Raw genomic sequence first — 19,778 nt, forward strand, 5'->3', positions numbered from 1 at the left:
AACCTTATCTGTGTGAGAGGGTGGGGGGAGTGTTGGGCTGGCAGGCAAGATGGCTAAGGGCATGTGCTTGGGAGTCAAGACAGGCCTGGCTTTGAGACGTGGTGTTACTACTGGCTGGTTCTGTGACCTTGGATGTGATTGCACCTCTCTGCACTTCAGCTTTCTCATCTGTAGAGGAGGGTAATCTTACCTGCCTTGGGTGGTTACTTAAGAGAATTAGATGAGGACCCTTGTCATCTGTTTAGCACAGTGCTCAGCACATTGTAAGTGTGTGGCATTACTGTCATCCTCTTCATCCTATCATTATGATCATGGAGAAGGTGACCATGATGGAAGACTGAGGAGGTGTCCTGGGTGAAGAGGAGACAAAGAGGAGCTAAGCCTTACAGGAACCGGTACTGGAAAGTCAGGGACCCAGGCTTTCTTCGTTTCTCTTTTTCATCCCTACACTTACAGCCTCTTCCCTTCTCTTTCTCTTTCCCCAGGTCTGCCCCCAGAGGGGGCTTTCTTTCAGTTGATTTCCTCCACTTCCTTGTCAACTTATACAGGGCCTATCCAACACCCCTTTCCACATCAGGGTGTTTTCATTTCAAGTCCCTCTGACTGGCACGGGTGAGGAGTGCTGGTGTCATGTTTACAGCAGTAGCCGAGGGTGGGGACAGGGTCCTTTGAAGGGGTTGGCATTTTCTTTAGTGGGAAGGTAGCAACAGACATACTTAAGGAAGAGACTGTAAAAGATCCTTGATTATTTTCATGCATCTGGATGTCCACTAAATCTTTTGTTTGCCCCTCTCAATAGACTTCTTGAAGAAAGGGAGGTTCTCTTGTATTGTGATTTCCATGGCCACAGCCGTAAGAATAATATCTTCTTGTATGGCTGTAATAACAATGATCGCAAGTACTGGCTTCATGAGCGAGTCTTTCCTTTAATGTTAAGCAAAAATGCGCCAGATAAGGTAAGCACACAAGGTAAGCACATAAGGTAATCTTCCGTCCATTGTCTAAGGAGGAAAGGAGTTCGCTGCTTCCTATATGTAGTGTTTGATCTGCCACTTCACATTTCTTTTCATTATCTTGGGTAAATCCCAGCAGCCTGGACCTCAAGACTTTACTCTGGTTTTCGTTTACAATATAATGATTCAACAGTTCTCTACATTATTCAATGTTCATCGTAAGTGTACCCTTAATCCGCTGTATCTATTTCACCCATCCCCTGCCCTCCTCCCCTCTGCCAACCACCAGTTTGTTCTCTGTACTTAGGACTCTGCTTTTTTGTCTCTTTTTTCTTTGTTTTGTTTTTTAAATTCCACATATGGTTGAAATCATATCGTACTTGTCTTTCTCTATTTCACATAGCATTTTACCCTTTAGGTCCATCCTTGTTGTTGCAAATGGCAAGATCTCATTCTTTTTTATGGCTGAGTAATATTCCATTGTGTATCTATACCACATCTTCTTTATCCATTCATCTATTAACAGACACTTGGGTTGTTTCCATATCTTGGCTATTACATATGGGTGCAATAAACATATGGGTACATGTATACCTTGGTATAAACATATGGGTGCCATAAATATATGGGTACATATATATCTTTTTTGAATTAGTGTTTTTGTTTTCTCTGGGTAAATACCCAGTAGTGGAATTACTGAGTCATATGGTAATTCTATTTTTAACTTTTTGAGGAACCTCCATACTGTTTTCCACTGTGGCTGCACCAATTTACATTCTCACCAACAGTGTATGAAGGTTCCTTTTCCACATCTACACCCACCCTTGTTATTTCTTGTCTTTAATTCTAGCCATTCTGATGGGTGTAGGTGATATCTCATTGTGGTTTTGATTTGCATTTCCCTGATGATGTGTGATGTTGAGGATCTTTTTATGTGTCCATTGGCCATTTGTACATCTTCTTTGGAAAGGTACTTCAAGAATTTAGAAAGGTGTGGCTTTAAGAATTACTCTGTGTACATCCACAAATAAATAAGATAAATAAGATAAAATAAGATAAATAACATATAGTATATCCACACAATGTAATGTTATTCAGCAATAAAAAAATGAGGTGCTGATATGCTAAGACATAGGTGAATCTTGAAACATGCTACGTGAAAGAAGCCAGACCTAAAAGGCCACATTTTTGTGTGATTCCATTCTATGAAATGTTCAGAAGGGGCAGATCTGTAGAAACAGAAAGTAGTGATTAGTCGGTTGGGGGGGGGGGGCCTGACTGCTAATAAGTACTGGGTTTCTTTTTGGAGGTAATGAAAATGTTCTAAACAGAGAGTGGTGATGGCTGCATAACTGTAAATATACTTACATCCTTGAATTGTGTACCTTAAATGTGTGAATTTTACAGCATGTGAGTTATATCTCAATAAAGATGATATTTTTAAAAATTTTTTAATGTTTATTCATTTTTGAGAGACAGACACAGACAAAGTACAAGCAGGGGAGGGCAGAGAGAGAGAGAGAGAGAGAGAGAGAGGCAAAGAATCCCAAGCAGGCTCCAGGCTCTGAGCTGTCAGCACATGGGGCTCAAACCCACAAACTGTGGGATCATGACCTAAGCTGAAGTCGGACGCTCAACTGACTGAGCCACCCAGGCGCCCCTCAGTGAAGATGAGTTTTGAAAATTGCTCTGGCTGCTTTTCCTGGGCACAAGTTCAAACTCTTAGTAGGTAACTTATTCTCTTTAATCCTGTGCTTGGCAGTGATAGAAGGGATTGAATGATACACAAAATACTAATATTATATGAGTCTCCACAGAAAAGTTTACATAAGACAAGATTACAAATAATTGTAAGATAGTAAATGGCTAATAAAAACAACTTAAAAGTCTTTACCAGTTGGCTGAGTAACAGCTCTGACAGTTAGGCATAAACAGAGGATCTGCATTGGTTTAGACATTGGTTTTCAGCATCATAAATAGATCCACAAAATGTAATTTCATTAGAAAGAAGAAATTAGGGGCGTCTGGGTGGCTCAGTCAGTTAAGTACTCAACTCTTGATTTCGGCTTAGGTAGTGATCTCATGAATTGTGAGATTGAGCCCATGTTAGGCTCTGCACTGATTGGGATTCTCTTTCTCTCTTTGCCCCTCCCACACTCACATGTGCGCTTGCTTTAACAAATGTTTATTTATTTTTGAGAGAAAGAGAGGGAGCGGGGAGGGCAAAGTGAGGATCTGAAGCAGGTTCTATGCTGACAGCCAAGAGCCCGATCTGGGCCTTGAACTCACTAACTGTAAGATCATGACCTGAGCTGAAGTCGGTCACTTAACCAACTGAGCCACCCAGGTGCCCCATCAAATAAATAAACATTTACCAAAAAGAAAGAAGAAATTAGGTTGGATTTAGAAAAGTTTTTAAATAATAGTGCACATTTTCTCCTATAAAGATATATGACAAATATTTTATATCTACTATTCTTACATTAAAAAGAAAGAGGAAGCTTTTCTTTCTCCCTCCATTTTTTTCTTCCTTCCTTCCTTTTCTCTTTGTTTTTAAAAAATCTTCCTGTGTTTGCTAGGGATCTCTTTAAATAAAATGGCATCCAAATATGTGTCTTGTTAAAAAAAAATGGTTTTTTTAATTAAAAATAAATGACATCCGGGGCGCCTGGGTGGCGCAGTCGGTTAAGCGTCCGACTTCAGCCAGGTCACGATCTCGCGGTTCGTGAGTTCGAGCCCCGCGTCAGGCTCTGGGCTGATGGCTCGGAGCCTGGAGCCTGTTTCCGATTCTGTGTCTCCCTCTCTCTCTGCCCCTCCCCCGTTCATGCTCTGTCTCTCTCAGTCCCAAAAATAAATAAACGTTGAAAAAATAAAATAAAATAAATGACATCCAGGGGCACCTGGATGGCTCAGTTGGTTAGGTGTCTGACTCTTGATTTCAGCTCAGGTCATGATCTCTTGGGTTTTGGGTTCGAGCCCCATGTTGGGCTACATGCTGACAGTTCAGAGTCTGCTTGGGATTCTGTCTCTCCCCCCACCTCTCTGCCACTCACCCACCTGCACTCTTGGTCTTTCTCTCTCTAAATAAATAAGTATTTTTTAAAAAATTAGGGGTGCCTGGGTGGCTCAGTCTTGAGTGTCTTACTTGGACTCAGGTCATGATCTTGCGGTTCATGGATTCAAGCCCCACATCGGACCCTGTGCTAACAGCTTGGAGCCTGGAGCTTGCTTCAAATTCTGTGTCCCCCTCTCTCTCTGCTCCTCCCCCACTCATGCTCTCTCAAAAAATAAAATAAAAACATTTTTTAAAAAGTTTTTTAATTAAAAAACAAATGACATCCAGAACCTAGTATCTAAAACAATTAAAAACAGAGCTATGCTAATTAAAGGGGGATGGCAGGCTTGGAACCTTGCCCATTCTGCCTCCTTCAGTCTTTGTGGCAGGAATGCTTGAGGCTCCTCAGTAGAACCCCTGGATTCCAGGGTGCACCACTTAAAAACCACTAGGTGGTGAAATGCCTTCCCACTGTAAAGCATTTTCAGCAGGATAGGATAGGTCAGGATAGGTGCCAAGTGTACATTACAAACTCCAAGTAAGGAAAGAGGGTTGGGGTGGTCATGAAGGACAATGGAGGATATTGAACTCCGAGCCAAGAACATTAAGTATGAGGAAGTGAGACAGTTCTAGGCAGATTATAGGGGTGAGGCATACCCAGATCATATATAGAGGATAAACCCAACTGGATCCAAGGGCTCAAGTTGCAGAGGAGTAGAAAATAAATCTTAGAAATGTGGCTAGTGTCTTGAATGCCAAAGTAAGCCAGCATTCCCAAACTGGAGTTCAAAGAACCCTAGTCCTGCAAAATGTCCCTGGAAAGGTAGGGAAGGGAAGGAAGGGTTCACGGGCAATAAGGAACAGAATTTACTCTCTCCTCTTTGGAGACTCACAGTCTACAATAATGAAATGCTTGGGAGAGGGGGTGCCTGGGTGGCTCAGTTGGTTAAGCATCTGACTCTAGGTTTCTGCTCAGGTCATGATCTCGTGGTTTCATGGGTTCAGGCCCCACGTTGGGCTCTGTGCTGGCAGTGTGGAGCCTGCTTGGGATTCTCTGTCTCCCATTCTCTCTGCTCCTCCTCCACTCACGCTCTCTCTGTCTCTCTCAAAATAAAAAAAAAAGGTCCTGCACAGGAAGACTGTGTAATTTTGTTAGCCCCTCATCCTCCTGACCAACATGACCATAGCACTAATTTTCTCCTCTGTAATCCCTTAGAATTATTACTATTTTATGGAACATACTTTAGGAAATAACATATAGACCCCAGGGAAACCATTCTTATATGAGTCATTGGCATCTTATATTTGCCAGTTTATGATTAACAGAGGATTTGGGTTTCTCTTTAGTTCTCTTTTCATAGTTGTAATTTTAAGGTCCAAAAGTGCAAAGAAGGAACAGGACGAGTTGTAATGTGGCGGATGGGAATCCTGAACAGCTACACCATGGAATCTACCTTTGGGGGGTCCACACTGGGTAAGCTCTCTTTTGTATATCATAGGTCAGCATGACAAGGGGGAGCCAAGCAAAGCTCTGAGGACAGGAAGTCCTTTTGAATGTTGGGGAGATGATTGACCTAGAGAGTTTTCTTAACTGCGCCTTATGCCAAATTTGACTAACCTAAATATGAGTGTAAAATATAACACTTGGTGGGGCAGTATAGCCCCAAATATAATACTTGATGGGGAATCAGGCAGATCTGGGTTCGAATTGCCTCTCCATTTCCAAGTTGTGTAATCCTGGCTCAGTTACTTCATTTACTCTTTGAACCTCATTTTTTTTTTTTAACTGGCAATAAAAATAGTACCTGCATTATAGGTACTACTTAATGCACGTAAAGCCCTTGGCATAGTGCCTACCACAGAGTAAAACTTCAGTAATCATGGCCATCATGATTGGAAATTTTTTCATTGTCAGATTCTTCTGAACCAAACCAGATCTAGAAGGAGAAAGACCCTGTCCAGAAGCACAATATTCTAGAATCAGAGGTGGCGTTTCTAAGGAGCTATTCATAAATTAGATTTGCATTCGCTTATTATTTAATGAGAAATGTTTATGGATTTTTTTTTCAGGCAATAAAAGAGATACTCACTTTACTACTGAGGATCTAAAGTCTCTAGGTTATCATGTTTGTGACACCCTTCTGGATTTCTGTGATCCTGACCGAACCAAGGTAAAAATGGGGTTCAAGAAATGGGGTGGTGCTACTGTGATCAGTTTCACATGGGTCCAAAGTCAGCCTACTGAGATTATAGGTGGTCTTTATTTTCCTCTTAATATCGTTCTGAAGTTTTTATAATCAGTAAAAGAAAGCCCCCAGCCTGCACACTGTCCACAAATAGCAACCTCATAACTCACCAAGAATATAGAAGCCTTCATGCCTACCCTCCTTCAGCACACCTCTCCCTCATTTTGCTTTCCAGAAAAGCAGGAGTTCTTCCCCTTCTCTGAAACTAACCCTGCCCTTTGTGCACCCACCAGCCCCTCAATCCATGGCCTCCCTAAGGTCTTGCCTTATTAATTACCTCCTCCCTTTTCTGTGTCCTCAGTTTTTTCCTCTTCTTACTTCTTTTTTTAGTTTATTTATTTATATATTTTTAATATTTATTTACTTATTGTGTGTGTGTGTGTGTGTGAGAGAGAGAGAGAGAGAGAGAGAGAGAGGGTCAGAGGGAGAGAGAGAATCCCAAGCAGGCTCCAGGCTGTCAGCACAGAGCCCGTTGGGGGCTCAAACTCACAAACTGTGAGATCATGACCTAAGCCAAAATCGAGAGTTGGACACTTAACCAACTGAGCCACCCAGGCGCCCCTTTAATAAAAAAATATTTAAAGGAGAATCAGCCACAACACGGCCTGTTATATCACATCTGCCATAAGCCAAAATCTGAACAACCCCATTCTAATGTTTCCTTCCTTGCTATTCACAAAAATACAATAAATCAGACCGTTGAATTGTTTAAGAAGTTTGTTATTGTCCATAGCCAGGGAAAAGCACCTAAAGCATACAATTCACTGATGTTCTGCCCGAGAAACACTTTTACTGCAGCTCATGTAATTTCTATGTTAACATGTCCTTAGAAGCAGAGGTTACCACTCACACATCTTTATGTCCCCAGCAATAAATAAAGTGCCTTTCCGCATATGCTTAGTAAATATTTGACATATAAATAAGTGAATAATCAAAAATGTCCTTTTATTGATTTCCACAGTTCATGCAGTGCCTAACAGAGCTTAAAGAGCTCTTACAACAAGAAATCCATAAGAAATTCAATGAGCTTGGACAAGATATGGATTTAGAAGGAAGTTGGAGTGACATCTGCTTGTCTGACATTGAATCCAGGTAATGAAATGAAATTTCATTTCAAAGAAAAACCAGAGAGGGGCACCGGAGTGCCTCAGCCAGTTAAATGGCCAGCTCTTGGTTTTGGCTCAGGTCATGATCTCACAATTGTTGGTTTGGAGCTCCGTGCTGACACTGACCACGTGGGAGCCTGCTTGGGATCCTCTCTCTCTCTCTCTCTCTCTCTCTCTCTCTCTGCCCCTCCTATGTACGAGAGCACTCACTCTCTCCCTCAAAAAAAAAAAAAAAAAAACCACAAGGAAAAACCAGACAAGTTCTATTTTTTTATTGTTTTCGTTTGCTCTGTTGTTTTGTTGGTTGAGCCAAAGGTGCAAAATATTGAATAAATCGTAGCACACTTAAATATATATCATTTCTTCACCAACTACGTATTGAGTGCCTGCTCTTTGACAGCATCTTTTCTAGGTTAGGGAGATGGGCAGGCCATGCGTGTAGGGCCTTGAGGCAGTTGTAAAGCCTTTGTCTTTTACTCCAAGGGAGACGGAAAGCTTTTGGAAAGTTTTAAATAGAGAAGTGTCATGTTCTGACTTGGGTTTTAGTTTCAGTAGGAATACCCTGGCTGCTATGTGGAAAATAGATTGTAGAGAGGAAAGGTGTAAGCAGGGACGTGCATTTGGAGGCTCTTGCAATAATACAGGTAAATGCAGGTGGTGGTCTAGACATGAGTAGTTGTAGTGGTTGGGGGTGTATGAATTGGTTGGATTCTGGATATATTTTGAAGTTTCAAACATTCGGATTTTCTTATGGATGAGATATGGAGCATGAAAGAAAGAGAATGAGTCCATAATTGATTGGATGGAGTTGCCTTTTAAGTGAGATGGGAAAGATTAAGGTGGTGGAGAAGGTTAGGGGAGCGGTGAAGGTCAGGAGGCTAGTGTTGGGCATGTTCAGTCTGAGACGTCTATTAGGCATCTAAATGGAGATATTAAATAGGCAGTTGAATATATGAGTGTGTAGTTCGCTGGAGAGGTCAAATAGAGTCATCATTGGATAGATGATGTTTAAACCTTAAGACTAGGTGAGATTCCAAGGGAGTACGTGCAGCTCGAGTAAATAGGAGGTCCAAGTCTAAGCAGGGTACACAGTGCACAGGTCACAAAGATAGGGAGAATCCAGCAAATGAGGTAGAAAGACCAGGACCCTACAATGGCTGACAGGCTATAGGATCTAGCCACCTGACACCTTATAACCTCCACCCTCACCCTTTCACACACCTCTCTCTATGGCTACACTGGCCTCATTCTTCTTCAGACTTGCCAGGCCCTCTTCTGCCCCAGGGCCTTTACTCTAGCTGTCCCAGCCGCCTAGAATGCTCTTCCCGCAGATATCCACATGGCTCATTCCTTCACCTCCTTCAAGTCTTTGTTTAAATGTAAAATTTGTCAATGTGGCCTACCCTCATTACTCTAATACTGCCACTTGCTCCCCTGCCTTTGCCCTCCTGCCACTATTCCCTATCCCCCTGAGGTACTCTACTTTTTTTCCATAGCGTGTTATCACCTTCTGTCTGTCTTAGGTCATTTACATCTCTATTGTGTTTATTATGTATTATCTGTTTCCTCCTGCTGGATGTAGGTCCCACAAGGTCAGAGATCTTTATTTTGTTCACCTCTGTATCTCATGTGCAGAGTACCCGGCACATAGGGAGAGCTCAATAAATATTTGTTGAATTAATTTAGTTTGTAAGGTCTCAGCCCCACACTCATAATCTCTTCAACTATTTTAGGAAGCCTACCAGGTGGGTGAGTATCTGACAGGTGGGCAGGAACACCTTCTACTCCAGCTTACTGGCCAGGGTGCCTCATACCCATCCCAGCTGCCCTCAGTCAGAAGATTTCTGGGCTGGACATGACAGAGGCTGCGCTGTAGACTGTGGTGGACAGTCGAAGGCTCTCTTTCCTGCTCTATGTGGACATAGAGTTGACATCTGGGCCCTAAAGCAGTTCTGCTGGCTGGGTCTCTCAAATGTGTCCTTAGGAACCTCAAGTCAGACCATCAGGCCAGGCAGTGTGCCCCATTCACCATGTTGCCTCTTCCACTCTTCCAGAATTCTTTGCCTTGCTCTCCAGGACCACTGCATGAACCACTCTTCATCTCAGCCTCAAAAACAAAATGCCCCTGCATGTCAACCTGTTGGTACCGAGCCCGGGGGCAGTCCACTCAGAAACAGGGAGACTGCATCCTAGCTGGCTTAGCAGGGACACATTTAGTTAAGATACATTTAGTTAAGAATTATTGAAACCATTTTGCCAGCATCTGAACAGGAAGCCAGCTATCACAGGCCTCCATGGGTCTCCACCTCTCCATTCTCACCATTACCCAGAAAAGCAGACTGCGAGTGTCCAAGCCCAGTTTGAGTGTGCCCTGTGTGTGCACGTCCATGGTTTTCAACATTTTCCGTGGCATGCCGCATCTAATGTTTTTATCCCGTTGATTAATAGTTTTCCGTTATCTCCAAAAGGGACTTCAGAGACTATTATCCAGTGACCTCAAAGGCTATTCCTCAGACTAGAAAAGCCTTTTGAGAACAGGGAATTGGGAATTAGATCTGAGAAGAGAGGGCGTTCTTCCCGCTGTCTTACCGTCGGGTTCCTCATTGTGGACTGAAGGGAGGGAGGTGGAGCATGAACAGGATGAAAGGCCTGAGCAAAAGAATGGTTTGAAATGCTCTTTTCCCAGGAGATCTGAGTTTTGTGCCTAAGACACTTTTTTGTACATGGAGGCCATGTTCTAGAGCCCAGCTCTGGCTTCTGGCCACGCACACCCCGGGAGAGGGGAATGTATAATGGGACGCTTAAACAATGGACATGACAAAGGACACAGGGATGGAGAATCCAAGTCCTCATTCATCCTAGCCCTTGAAGGAAGGGGGAGCTGGCCCTCTGTGGGGGAAGACTTCAGATCCGTCTGGACCTGCATCCACAACTTTTGAAGTGGGAATTGAGATAATAAAAGTAATATTCCTGGCCTCTGACCTACAGATTCCTTGTTATCAAATATGTTTATGTATATATTCAATGCAGTTTTAAAGAGTACCCGGAGGCTCCTTGCTCTCTGAACTGGACCTGGCCAGACAGGAATGAATGAAACGAGCCCCGCTTTCAAACAAATCATAGTCTGTTATTCTCTAGAGCTGCACAGCGTCCCACAGTCACTGCCATGGGCAGCTTTGCCCACCTGGCCAGTACTTACTTTGCCACATGGATTACAGACTCCTTGGTGCCAAGGGCTTGGTCACGCTCATCTCTGCGCTCGATGCCCTGCCTGGCACGTAGTAGGTGTTCAGAATGAATGAATGAATGTGCTTGTCCGGAATTGCTGGTCATCGAAATGCAGGCACTGGGAGCAAATAGCGGACTGGATATTCTAGTCCCATGCTGCCAGTCTGGTAAATGTATATGTCCTAGACATTAATAACAGGCATCTCCCTTTCTTCTTTCCTTCTGGAAACAGCACCAGTGGTTCTGATAGTTCCCTCTCAGATGGTCTCCCTGTTCACCTACTGAACGTAGCAGATGAGGTAAGATTATCAGACTCTTCCACTCAGGAAGTAGCAGCCTTAAGGAAAGCATCAGTCTCCTGGATAATTTGGTGGAATTTTCCAACTGTCCTAAAATCTATAGAAAATAGATTTTCTATATCTATTGGTTACCCTGCCCTGGAGTCTTTCATTTTGTCCTTTATCACTTTCCTTTTATTTATTTATTTAAATGTTTTATTTATTTTTGATTGAGAGAGAGAGAGAGAGCAAGGGAGGGGCAGAGAGAGGGAGACACAGAATCCAAAGCAGGCTCCAGGCTCTGAGCTGTCAGCAGAAAGCCCGATGTGGGGCTCAAACTCACGAATCTTGAAATCATGACCTGAGCCAAAGTCGGTTGCTTAACTAACTGAGCCACCCAGGCGCCCCTGTTTATTTGTTTTTAATAACTTTCCTTTTAAAAATCTAGGGGAAAAAATGTGAAGACTCCATGTTTACTACAAAGTCAACAAAATTTTTTAAAAAGTTTAAAACTGGAAAACATCTTTTTTTTTTTTAAATTGTTTTTACTCTTGAGAGAGAGAGACAGAGTACGAGTGGGAGAGGGGTAGAGAGAGAGAGAGAGAAAGGAGGATACACAGAATTGGAAGCGGGCTCCAGGCTCCAAGCCATCAGAACAGAGCCCGACATAGGGTTTGAACTTACGAACCATGAGATCATGACTTGAGCCAAAGTCGGACATTTATCCAACTGAGCCACCCAGGTGCCCCTATAAGTGAAAACATCTTAAGAGATAGGGGTTGTCTCTTGATCTTGGGGTTCAAGCCCCATATTGGGTGTAGAGTTTACCTAAAAAAAACAAAAACAAAACTATTTCAAGAGATAGAGGTTGTTAAAAAGACCCATACTTTAAAAAAAAAAAAAAAGTGTTTCTTTTTTTTTTAAGTTTATTTTATTTATTTTGAGAGAGAAGGAGAGAGGAAGAACATAAGCAGGAGAAGGGCAGAGAGAAGGGGAGGGAGAGAATCCCACGCAGGGTCTGCACTGTCAGCTTGGAGCCCGAGTCGGGGCTTGATCCCATGAGCCGTGAGATCATAAGCTGAGCCAAAATCAAGAGTCAGATGCTTAACCAATTAAGCTAACCAGGTGCCCCCAAAAAGTGTTTTTTTATTCATATAGTTTTAGATAGTTTTTTATATTTCCATATATTAAATTTTCTTTGCTCCATCTCATTCACAGATCTTATTACATAGATGATATATTTGTTGTGGTTCATTATGCACATAATTTCATAGTTGCATTAATAAATACCTCCATCATACAAGGCGCCTGGGTGGCTCAGTCAGTTGAGTGTCCATCTCTAGATTTCAGCCTCGGTCATGATCCCAAGATCATGAGATTGAGCTCCACATCAGGCTCCGTACTGAGCTTAGGATCTGCTTGCTTAAGATTCTCTCTCTCTCCCCCTCTGCCCCTTTATCCTACTCCCTACTCACTCTCTCTCAAAAAGAAAAAAAAAAAAAGGAAGAAGAAGAAATAACTCTCTCATAGGGTGAGATTAAGGCTGTGTCAGATGGAACCTGCCAAATCAGACTGGACCCTATAATTTTTTCAGCTGGATTTACAACATCAATATAAGCGTCACCACTCAACAGGTCCCTGGAAAATCAGTCCTGAGCTTCACTTGCTTAATTATTAAAGCCACCTTGTGTAACAGCCAAACTGACTCTTAACTACACACCCAATATCAGTATTGTCTGTACCTGACATTATTGCCATAAGTAATCTGGTTTCATATTGTAAAGCACAGATATTTGGATATTGATATAGGTGTCCCTTTGGCAGCATACCTGCAATAGTGGGATTTGGGGGTGTTAAATGGGGAGTGGACTCTGGTAACAAGGCAACTGAACTGTTCATCCTCTGAGCCAGCAGCAGTTGGGCACCGTGAGGGCCCATGTCCCGGGGCAGCTCTCCTGTCTTGAGTGTTGTGTAAAAGAGTGCTGCACGCAGGTGGTCATTTCCTCCGGAATCCTCAACGACTAGGTTCTCTGTGCTTTTTGCAACAGTTGAATCAAAAGAAGAAGATGTATAAGAAGAAAAAAAAGAAGCCACTTGAGACTAGGAAACAGCGAAATGAACAGTATCAGAAAAATAATTTGATGCAGGAGTTAAAGTTAACAGAAGATGCCCTGGTAAGAAGGCTCTGTTGCCTACTTCTGTGGTCTGGTTAAAGAGAATTCCAGAGTGGGAGCAGGACAGGGGGTTAACGTTTACTCTCAACCAGAAAGGGAATGGGGAATGGGGTAGAGGGAAGCTATTTTGAATTCAGAGCTCTTCCATGGGTCCTCTGGACATCTCTGAGCAGATTTCCACCCTGGCCCCTGCACTACCCTCTGCCATGGCACTCTGGTCTGGATTTTGGCCATGTCTGGATTTCCAGAAGAAACGGGGGTGCTGGAGAAGTGGTGGCTGGAGCTAGCCCAGGATTGCTGCGTGGCCGAGGTGTCAGGCCTCGTCCAGGCTGGCTCCTTCCCAGTCTTCTCCCAGCGGCCACTGTTTCCTAAAGATGAAAATGCTTTCCGATGTGGGCATTTTACTGTTGGGTGGATTGGGTCAATTATAAGTAGATTAATTGCAATGGATCAATTGAAAAATATTCTCTTTGCACTCAGTCCTTCCAGGAAAGGGCAGGGTTTGCTTCTTCTACCCTGCAAAAACAGCCTACCTTTTTCAGAAATTCAGAGAATGCCAGTTCTTCAGCGATGAGAAATGAAAAACCGAGGTTGAATGAGGTAGTAGTTTTGCCTGACCTTTTTTTTTTTTTTTTTTTTTAACTTCCACATGGAGAATGTGTCAAAACTTTTAACTCCTACACAGAGCGCCTGAGTGGCCCATTTGGTTAAACGCCTGACTCTTGATTTTGGCTTAAGTCATGAACTCACAGTTCATGAGATTGAGCCCCGAGTGGGGCTCTGGGCTCACAGTGGGGAGCCTGCTTGGGATTCTCTCTCCTTCTCTCTCTCTCTGCCCCTTTCCCACTCTGTCTCTCTCTTGCTTGCTCTCAAAATAAATAAACGTTAAAAAAACACTTTTGGGGGGTAATATATTTAAAGTGTACAATGTGATATTTGATATCTGTACACACTGTGAGAAGGTTCCCACCACTGAGTTCCCACCACTTCACATAGTTACCATTTTTTTTCTTTAATAACTGAAAGTTTATGGTCTTTTACCATCTTCTGCCTGTTCCCTCCACTCCCCAGCAACCACCAATCTACTCTCTGTTTCTATGAGTTTGACCTTTTTTTTTTTCCAGTTCCACACATAAGTGATACCAGGCAGTATTTGTCTTTTTCTGTCTGGCTTATTTCACTCAGCACGATGCCCTCTAATTTCATCCATGTTGTCACAGATGGCAGGATTTCCTTCTTTTTTAAGACTGAATAATATTATTTGCAAATATTTTCTTATTCCATAGGTTTCCTTCTGATTTTGTTTTTTTTTTTTTAGGTTCAAAAAAATTTTTTTAAGTAATCTCTACCCCCAACATAGAGTTTAAACTCACAACACTGAGATCAAGGTTCACATGCTCTACGGATTGAGCCAGCCAGGTGCCCCTGCCTTCTGATTTTATTGATGATTTGCCGTGCAGAAGCTTTTTAGTTTGCTCTAGTCCCACTTGTTTATTTTTGCTTTGGGGATCAAATCCAAAAAGTCATTGCCTAAACCATTGTCAAGGAGCCTACCTCCTGTGTTTTCTTCTAGGAGTTTGATGGTTGCAGGTCTTAAGTATAACTCTAACCCATTTTGAGTTGACTTTCGTGTATGATACAAGATAGGGGTACAGTTTCATTATTTTGCATGTGGACATTTAGTTTTTCCAATACTGTTTATTGAAGAGACCATTTTTCCCTGTTGTAAATGCTTGGCTCTTTTGTAAAAAATTAATGCACCATATATTCATGAGTTTATTTCTGAGCTCTCTATTCTGTTCCATCTTTGACTCTTTGTTGTAGATTCTCTGATTTTTCCAATTAGCACATCTGTCCCACAGGCTGAAGAATACAATAGCCCCCTATGTCACTCTTCCCTGTCAATGCCACCAGGAGCAGGGAAACATTAAAATCAGTGGGGACATTGACACTGCTTTGGAGTAGACACCACTGAAGTCTGACGACAGATATTGGTGGTTTGTGATTTTTTTACCCAGAGCATAAGAACAGGTGGTTTCATCATCTGTCCACCCCTGCAGTCAACAAATTGTACTGTGTGACCACCACACGCCACACGCTCTCCTGTGTGCTGGGAATGCAACATCGAACAAAACACCATCTCTGCCTTAGGGACCTTAGAGTCTACTGGGGATTTTAACAAAGAAGCAGGAAATTACATCACAGAGTAGGATGCAGAAGGAGCACAGAGGAAAGGCACCCAATCATTTTTTTAGTACTTTGGAATTATGTACCTATAAAATACTTGTGTTTTTGGGGAAGCGCCTGGGTGGTTCAGTCGGTTGAGCGTCCGACTTCAGCTCGGGTCATGATCTCGCGGTCGGTGAGTTCGAGACCCACGTCAGGCCCTGTGCTGACAGCTCGGAGCCTGGAGCCTGCTTTGGATTTTGTGTCTCCCTCTCTCTCTGCCCCTCCCCCACTCATGCTCTGTCTCTCTCACTCTCAAAAATGAATAAATGTTGAAAAAAATTTAAAAAAAAAATTTGTGTTTTTGATGTATAAAAACAAGTTTTGGTGGGGTGCTTGCCTGGCTCAGTCAGAAGAGCATGCAACTCTTGATCTTGGTATCATGAGTTTAAGCCCCACGTTGGGTATAGGGATTACTTAAGTAATAAACTTTAAAAAAAGTAAAAATAAAAAAATAAGGGCTGCCTGGGTGGCTCAGTCAGTTGAGCATCTGACTCTTGATTTCAGCTCAAGTCATGATTTCATAATTGGTGAGATGGAGCCCTGTGTGGGGCTCAGCGCTGACAATGCAGAACCTGCTTGGGAGTCTCTCTCTCTCTCCCCTTCTCTCTGTTCCTCTCCTGCTCACACAAATGCTCTCTCGCAAAATAAATAAACGTTTAAAAATTTTTTTTTTTTTTTTTTTTAAATTTTTTTTTTTTTTCAACGTTTATTTATTTTTGGGACAGAGAGAGACAGAGCATGAACGGGGGAGGGGCAGAGAGAGAGGGAGACACAGAATCGGAAACAGGCTCCAGGCTCTGAGCCATCAGCCCAGAGCCCGACGCGGGGCTCGAACTCCCGGACCGCGAGATCGTGACCTGGCTGAAGTCGGACGCTTAACCGACTGCGCCACCCAGGCGCCCCTAAACGTTTAAAATTTTTAAAAATAAATAAGTTTTCGTATAATAGTATACAACTCTTAGTAGACAAGGTGCAAAATAGGCCCTTTTCCTGCAGAATGCTACCCTGTGTTTAACAGTGACATAATGAGGTCTCACTCTGTCACACCAAAGAACCCCCACCGAGCTGGCTCTGTTAGGCATGGAGGGCAATGTGGTGTCTGGTGTGACAGTGGCAAGATCCCAGCTTTCAAGTTCCTCTTGAGTTCAAATTCCAGCCTTACTGTCACTTTCCTTGAGTTACTGAACCACCCTGGGACTCAGTTTCTGCCTCTAAAATATTGGAGTAATAATCTCCACATCATAAATGTTGAGAAAAGGAGATGTGAAACTGTGTAAAATGCCTGGCATCTGGTAGGCAGTCCATAAATAAGTAGTTTCCTTCTTTTCTTTGAATTACTGTTCATTTGTGTCTTGACTCTCTTTCCGTGTTACAGCATTGTAATGAATTAACATGTGTGAATAGAAAAATGTGTGAATAGAAAAATAGAATACACTCAATGTAGGGGCGCCTGGGTGGTTCAGTTGGTTGAACATCTGACTTGATTTCAGCTCAGATCATGATCTCACGGTTTGTGGGTTCGAGCCCTACATTGGGCTCTGTGCTGACAGTGTGGAGCATGCTTAAGACCCTCTCCCCCTCTCTCTCTGCCCCTCCCCTGCTCTGCTCTCTCTCTCTCTCTCAAAAATAAATAAACATTAGAAAAAAAATTTTAAATGCCACCCAATGTATATTCTATATAATCACATTCGTGCAAGTGGAAAATGTAGTGAGAAAGTGCTCATCTATTTCAGTTACAGTTACATGGAAGAGACAAGGGCACCTCGCTGGACCCATCAAAAATGACCTCGATTCTGACTAAGAGTAAAGAGAGAATGCAGGTATGTCACTAATCTATATATACACACCTATACGCCAGCAATTAATTTGACCTGGTTTTCAAGTGCCTTGTGTGATCCGGGGGGGTGGTGATCCATGGTGCACAGTTCACCTCCTAGGGTTGGTGCTGCTCGGGGCACGGCTGAGGCGTTTTGCCCCCTGCGCAGCTACAGAGCCCCTGGCCACCAGGGGGCGCAGCCCACGAGGCACCCCAGGATAGGAGGAATCCCCCCCTAGAGCTCAAAGCTTGCCGTGGAGAATTTAGTTTTATTTCAGCAAACATTCGTTCGGCGGCTATTATTTTGTAACTCCATGGCGGCATTTCAGGTGAAACAGCGATAGTGAATAACGCATTGGTTCTCAGCCCTAGGAGATGGTAACAACAAACCCCGGGCGCCGCCCTCAGTCTCAGTCGTGAGGTGCTCCCGGCCAGTGTTACCAGTGATCGTTCGATACCGAGGATTGTGAATGGTTTCCTTTTTAAAAGGACTAAGAACGAGTTCATCGTTATCCCCTAATAACATCTCTCTTGCTCATTTGCACTGGCATATTCCTTCCTGAGAAGGAGGAAAAAGAAGTGGAGAAACAGCTAGTAAGCTGAGAGCTCTGGGTATGTCTCTGGGCGGGTGCTGCTCACGTGTGCCCGCGGCGAACAGCGTGAGCACCGCTGGAGTAACGTGGGCAAACTAGAGAGAATGGACGGCTCTCCCAGGGTGACGTCCCTGCTGGCTTCCCAAGGCTGCTGTTCGGGACTTCTCAGGTTGGCGCTCCCGGGTAGCCATCAGTATCTTATGGAGAGTCTACGAGGGGCAGGGCCCCTTGAGGACTGTAAGACATAATCCCTCCCTTCAGTCCGCCATCCTCCGGGAGGATGAAGTCCAACCCCCGTGGCCTAACAGAACCGGGACAGCAGTGGGAAGAGAGGTACAGGGGAATTCAAATCAGAGAGGATTTCGGTCCTGACAGGCAGATGAGCCACGAACTGCCCCCTCTCGTCTTCAGCATTCGCTCAGGACGTCGCCAGGTTGCTCACACCGTATCCCACAGCTGAAACCTGCTAATTGGGCAATAACACCTAACGGGGGATTCAGTTAAACCCAGAGTGGCGGGTGAATGCCATCCAGACCTCTACCTTCCTTTTCTTACAATTTCTGGTGGAACGTTTCTCTAACATGGGCGTTTAACTTGCAGGTATAGGTAAGCAGAAGTGAAAACAATGGGGCAGCCTCCACCTTGAAAGACCAAGTTCTTCCCTCTGTGTAATGTCTCTAGACAGCTTATGAAATGTAGTCGTTGAACTCAGGGCAATTAAAATATTGCCCACGGACCAACCCTTCTTCGGCTCTCTGAAGGATTAGGGCAAATGCTTGATTCCTCTGTGCTCTGGAACAACATCAATGACTATACTTCGGCATTTGGGGAGAAACGCAAATACTTCTCACTAACTCCTGGTAAAACCAACCCCAACCCTAACTATGACTTCAGAAATCGCAACATAAAGTGATTCAACTTTTATATCTTGTTTGCCCAGACGGAGAAGCCAAGACCCACAGTGTCGTGCTCTCCCAAGAGAAGCACAAACTCCAGCCAAGAGCCAGCTGCAGATATGAAGTCACACTGGTCCAGGAACAGATATCCTGCCACAAAGAGAGGCCGCGCCGCCATGACGGTTTACCCCTCCTTGCACATATACACGTACCCATAGGGGGCCTTGGCCACACAGGAGCGTCATTGGCAGTGGGGCTAGACATGTTTTGTAATGAGGGGAGTTGTGTGACTTGGGGTACACTGCGTTGTGTGCTCATGGTGCACTGACCTTGCGCTGTGTGCTTACATTGCATGCATGCCCTCAGGACTCATACCTCACGAATCAGGTTTTTTTCATAAAGCGAAATTATATTATGATGTATACAAAAGCTTCCTTTATCAGAAATTGAGGTGTGTGTTCATGAACCCACAGCACAGATATACCTCATTCTAACCAATAGATAGTCTTTCTAAAATTATGTGCAAATTAACTTTAAGAGCTCAAATTCTGTTTTAAACCTATTCTGGGAGTGTGCTGTGTTTAAAAAGTCTTGCGTCAAAGCTTTCTGGCAATGAATGGTCAGACTGTGATTATCAGATTGGCTCATGGTGGCTCATTGGCTCATACCACACAGAGAGAACAATTCGTGTATTCGCCAGTTTAGTCTTACATATATTATGTTCAACACGGTTACGTATGTTTTTTAACCCATTGATTAAAATTCTTTCTCTCTAACCAGTTGTTTCCTTTGATTGATCGACTGCATAATCTTAAGTGAACAGGTGTTTCATATTGTAGATCTCTCGTGAGCACCGAGCACAGTCAGCGGACTATAGCCTGTCATGTTAACAGGCTGGAGTCGTGTTGAAGAAGGTCCACTCTGGCTCATGCCAGGCCTCCTGCTCTGACTTTCCCCTCTTCCTGTCACATTGGATTGAAAGTTTCCTGGTGTGTTTTTCACGATCGCCTGTAAACTCCTTCAGCCTCCACCCCTACCTGGATGACTAATGATTAGGACCACATGGCAACACAAATTCTATTACAATTCCAGTATCTGTGCCTTTTAAAAAAATTAATAGACTTGGGGAGCCTGGGTGGCTCAGTCGGTTGGGTATCTGACTTTGGTTCAGGTCATGATCTCGCAGCTGGTGGGTTCGTGCCCC

The 19,778-nt window shown here is 43.6% G+C and overlaps 1 protein-coding gene across 6 annotated transcripts in view; it reads left to right on the forward strand.

The window, feature by feature from the left end:
• AGBL2 (AGBL carboxypeptidase 2) overlaps positions 1–19,350 on the forward strand; it is a 46,494-nt gene extending 27,144 nt beyond the window's left edge. For 2 of the 6 annotated variants that reach the window (XM_086677418.1, XM_086677419.1), the window contains 9 exons: positions 800–956; positions 5,356–5,482; positions 6,079–6,179; positions 7,216–7,346; positions 10,821–10,887; positions 12,915–13,040; positions 13,521–13,640; positions 17,003–17,089; positions 18,619–19,350. In XM_086677418.1, coding sequence (XP_086533544.1) covers positions 800–956; positions 5,356–5,482; positions 6,079–6,179; positions 7,216–7,346; positions 10,821–10,887; positions 12,915–13,040; positions 13,521–13,640; positions 17,003–17,089; positions 18,619–18,792 — 1,090 coding nt within the window. In that variant the 3' untranslated portion in view covers positions 18,793–19,350. Of the gene's footprint in view, positions 1–799; positions 957–5,355; positions 5,483–6,078; positions 6,180–7,215; positions 7,347–10,820; positions 10,888–12,914; positions 13,041–13,520; positions 13,641–17,002; positions 17,095–18,278 lie in introns of those variants that run through there. The other 4 variants (XM_086677421.1, XM_086677420.1, XM_086677422.1 and 1 more) reach the window with 4 other exon arrangements.
• The last annotated feature ends 428 nt before the right edge of the window (positions 19,351–19,778 follow it).

Source organism: Puma concolor, chromosome D1, assembly GCF_028749965.1.
Source record: "Puma concolor isolate L17-30 chromosome D1, mPumCon1.1.hap2, whole genome shotgun sequence".
NCBI lineage: Eukaryota > Metazoa > Chordata > Mammalia > Carnivora > Felidae > Puma > Puma concolor.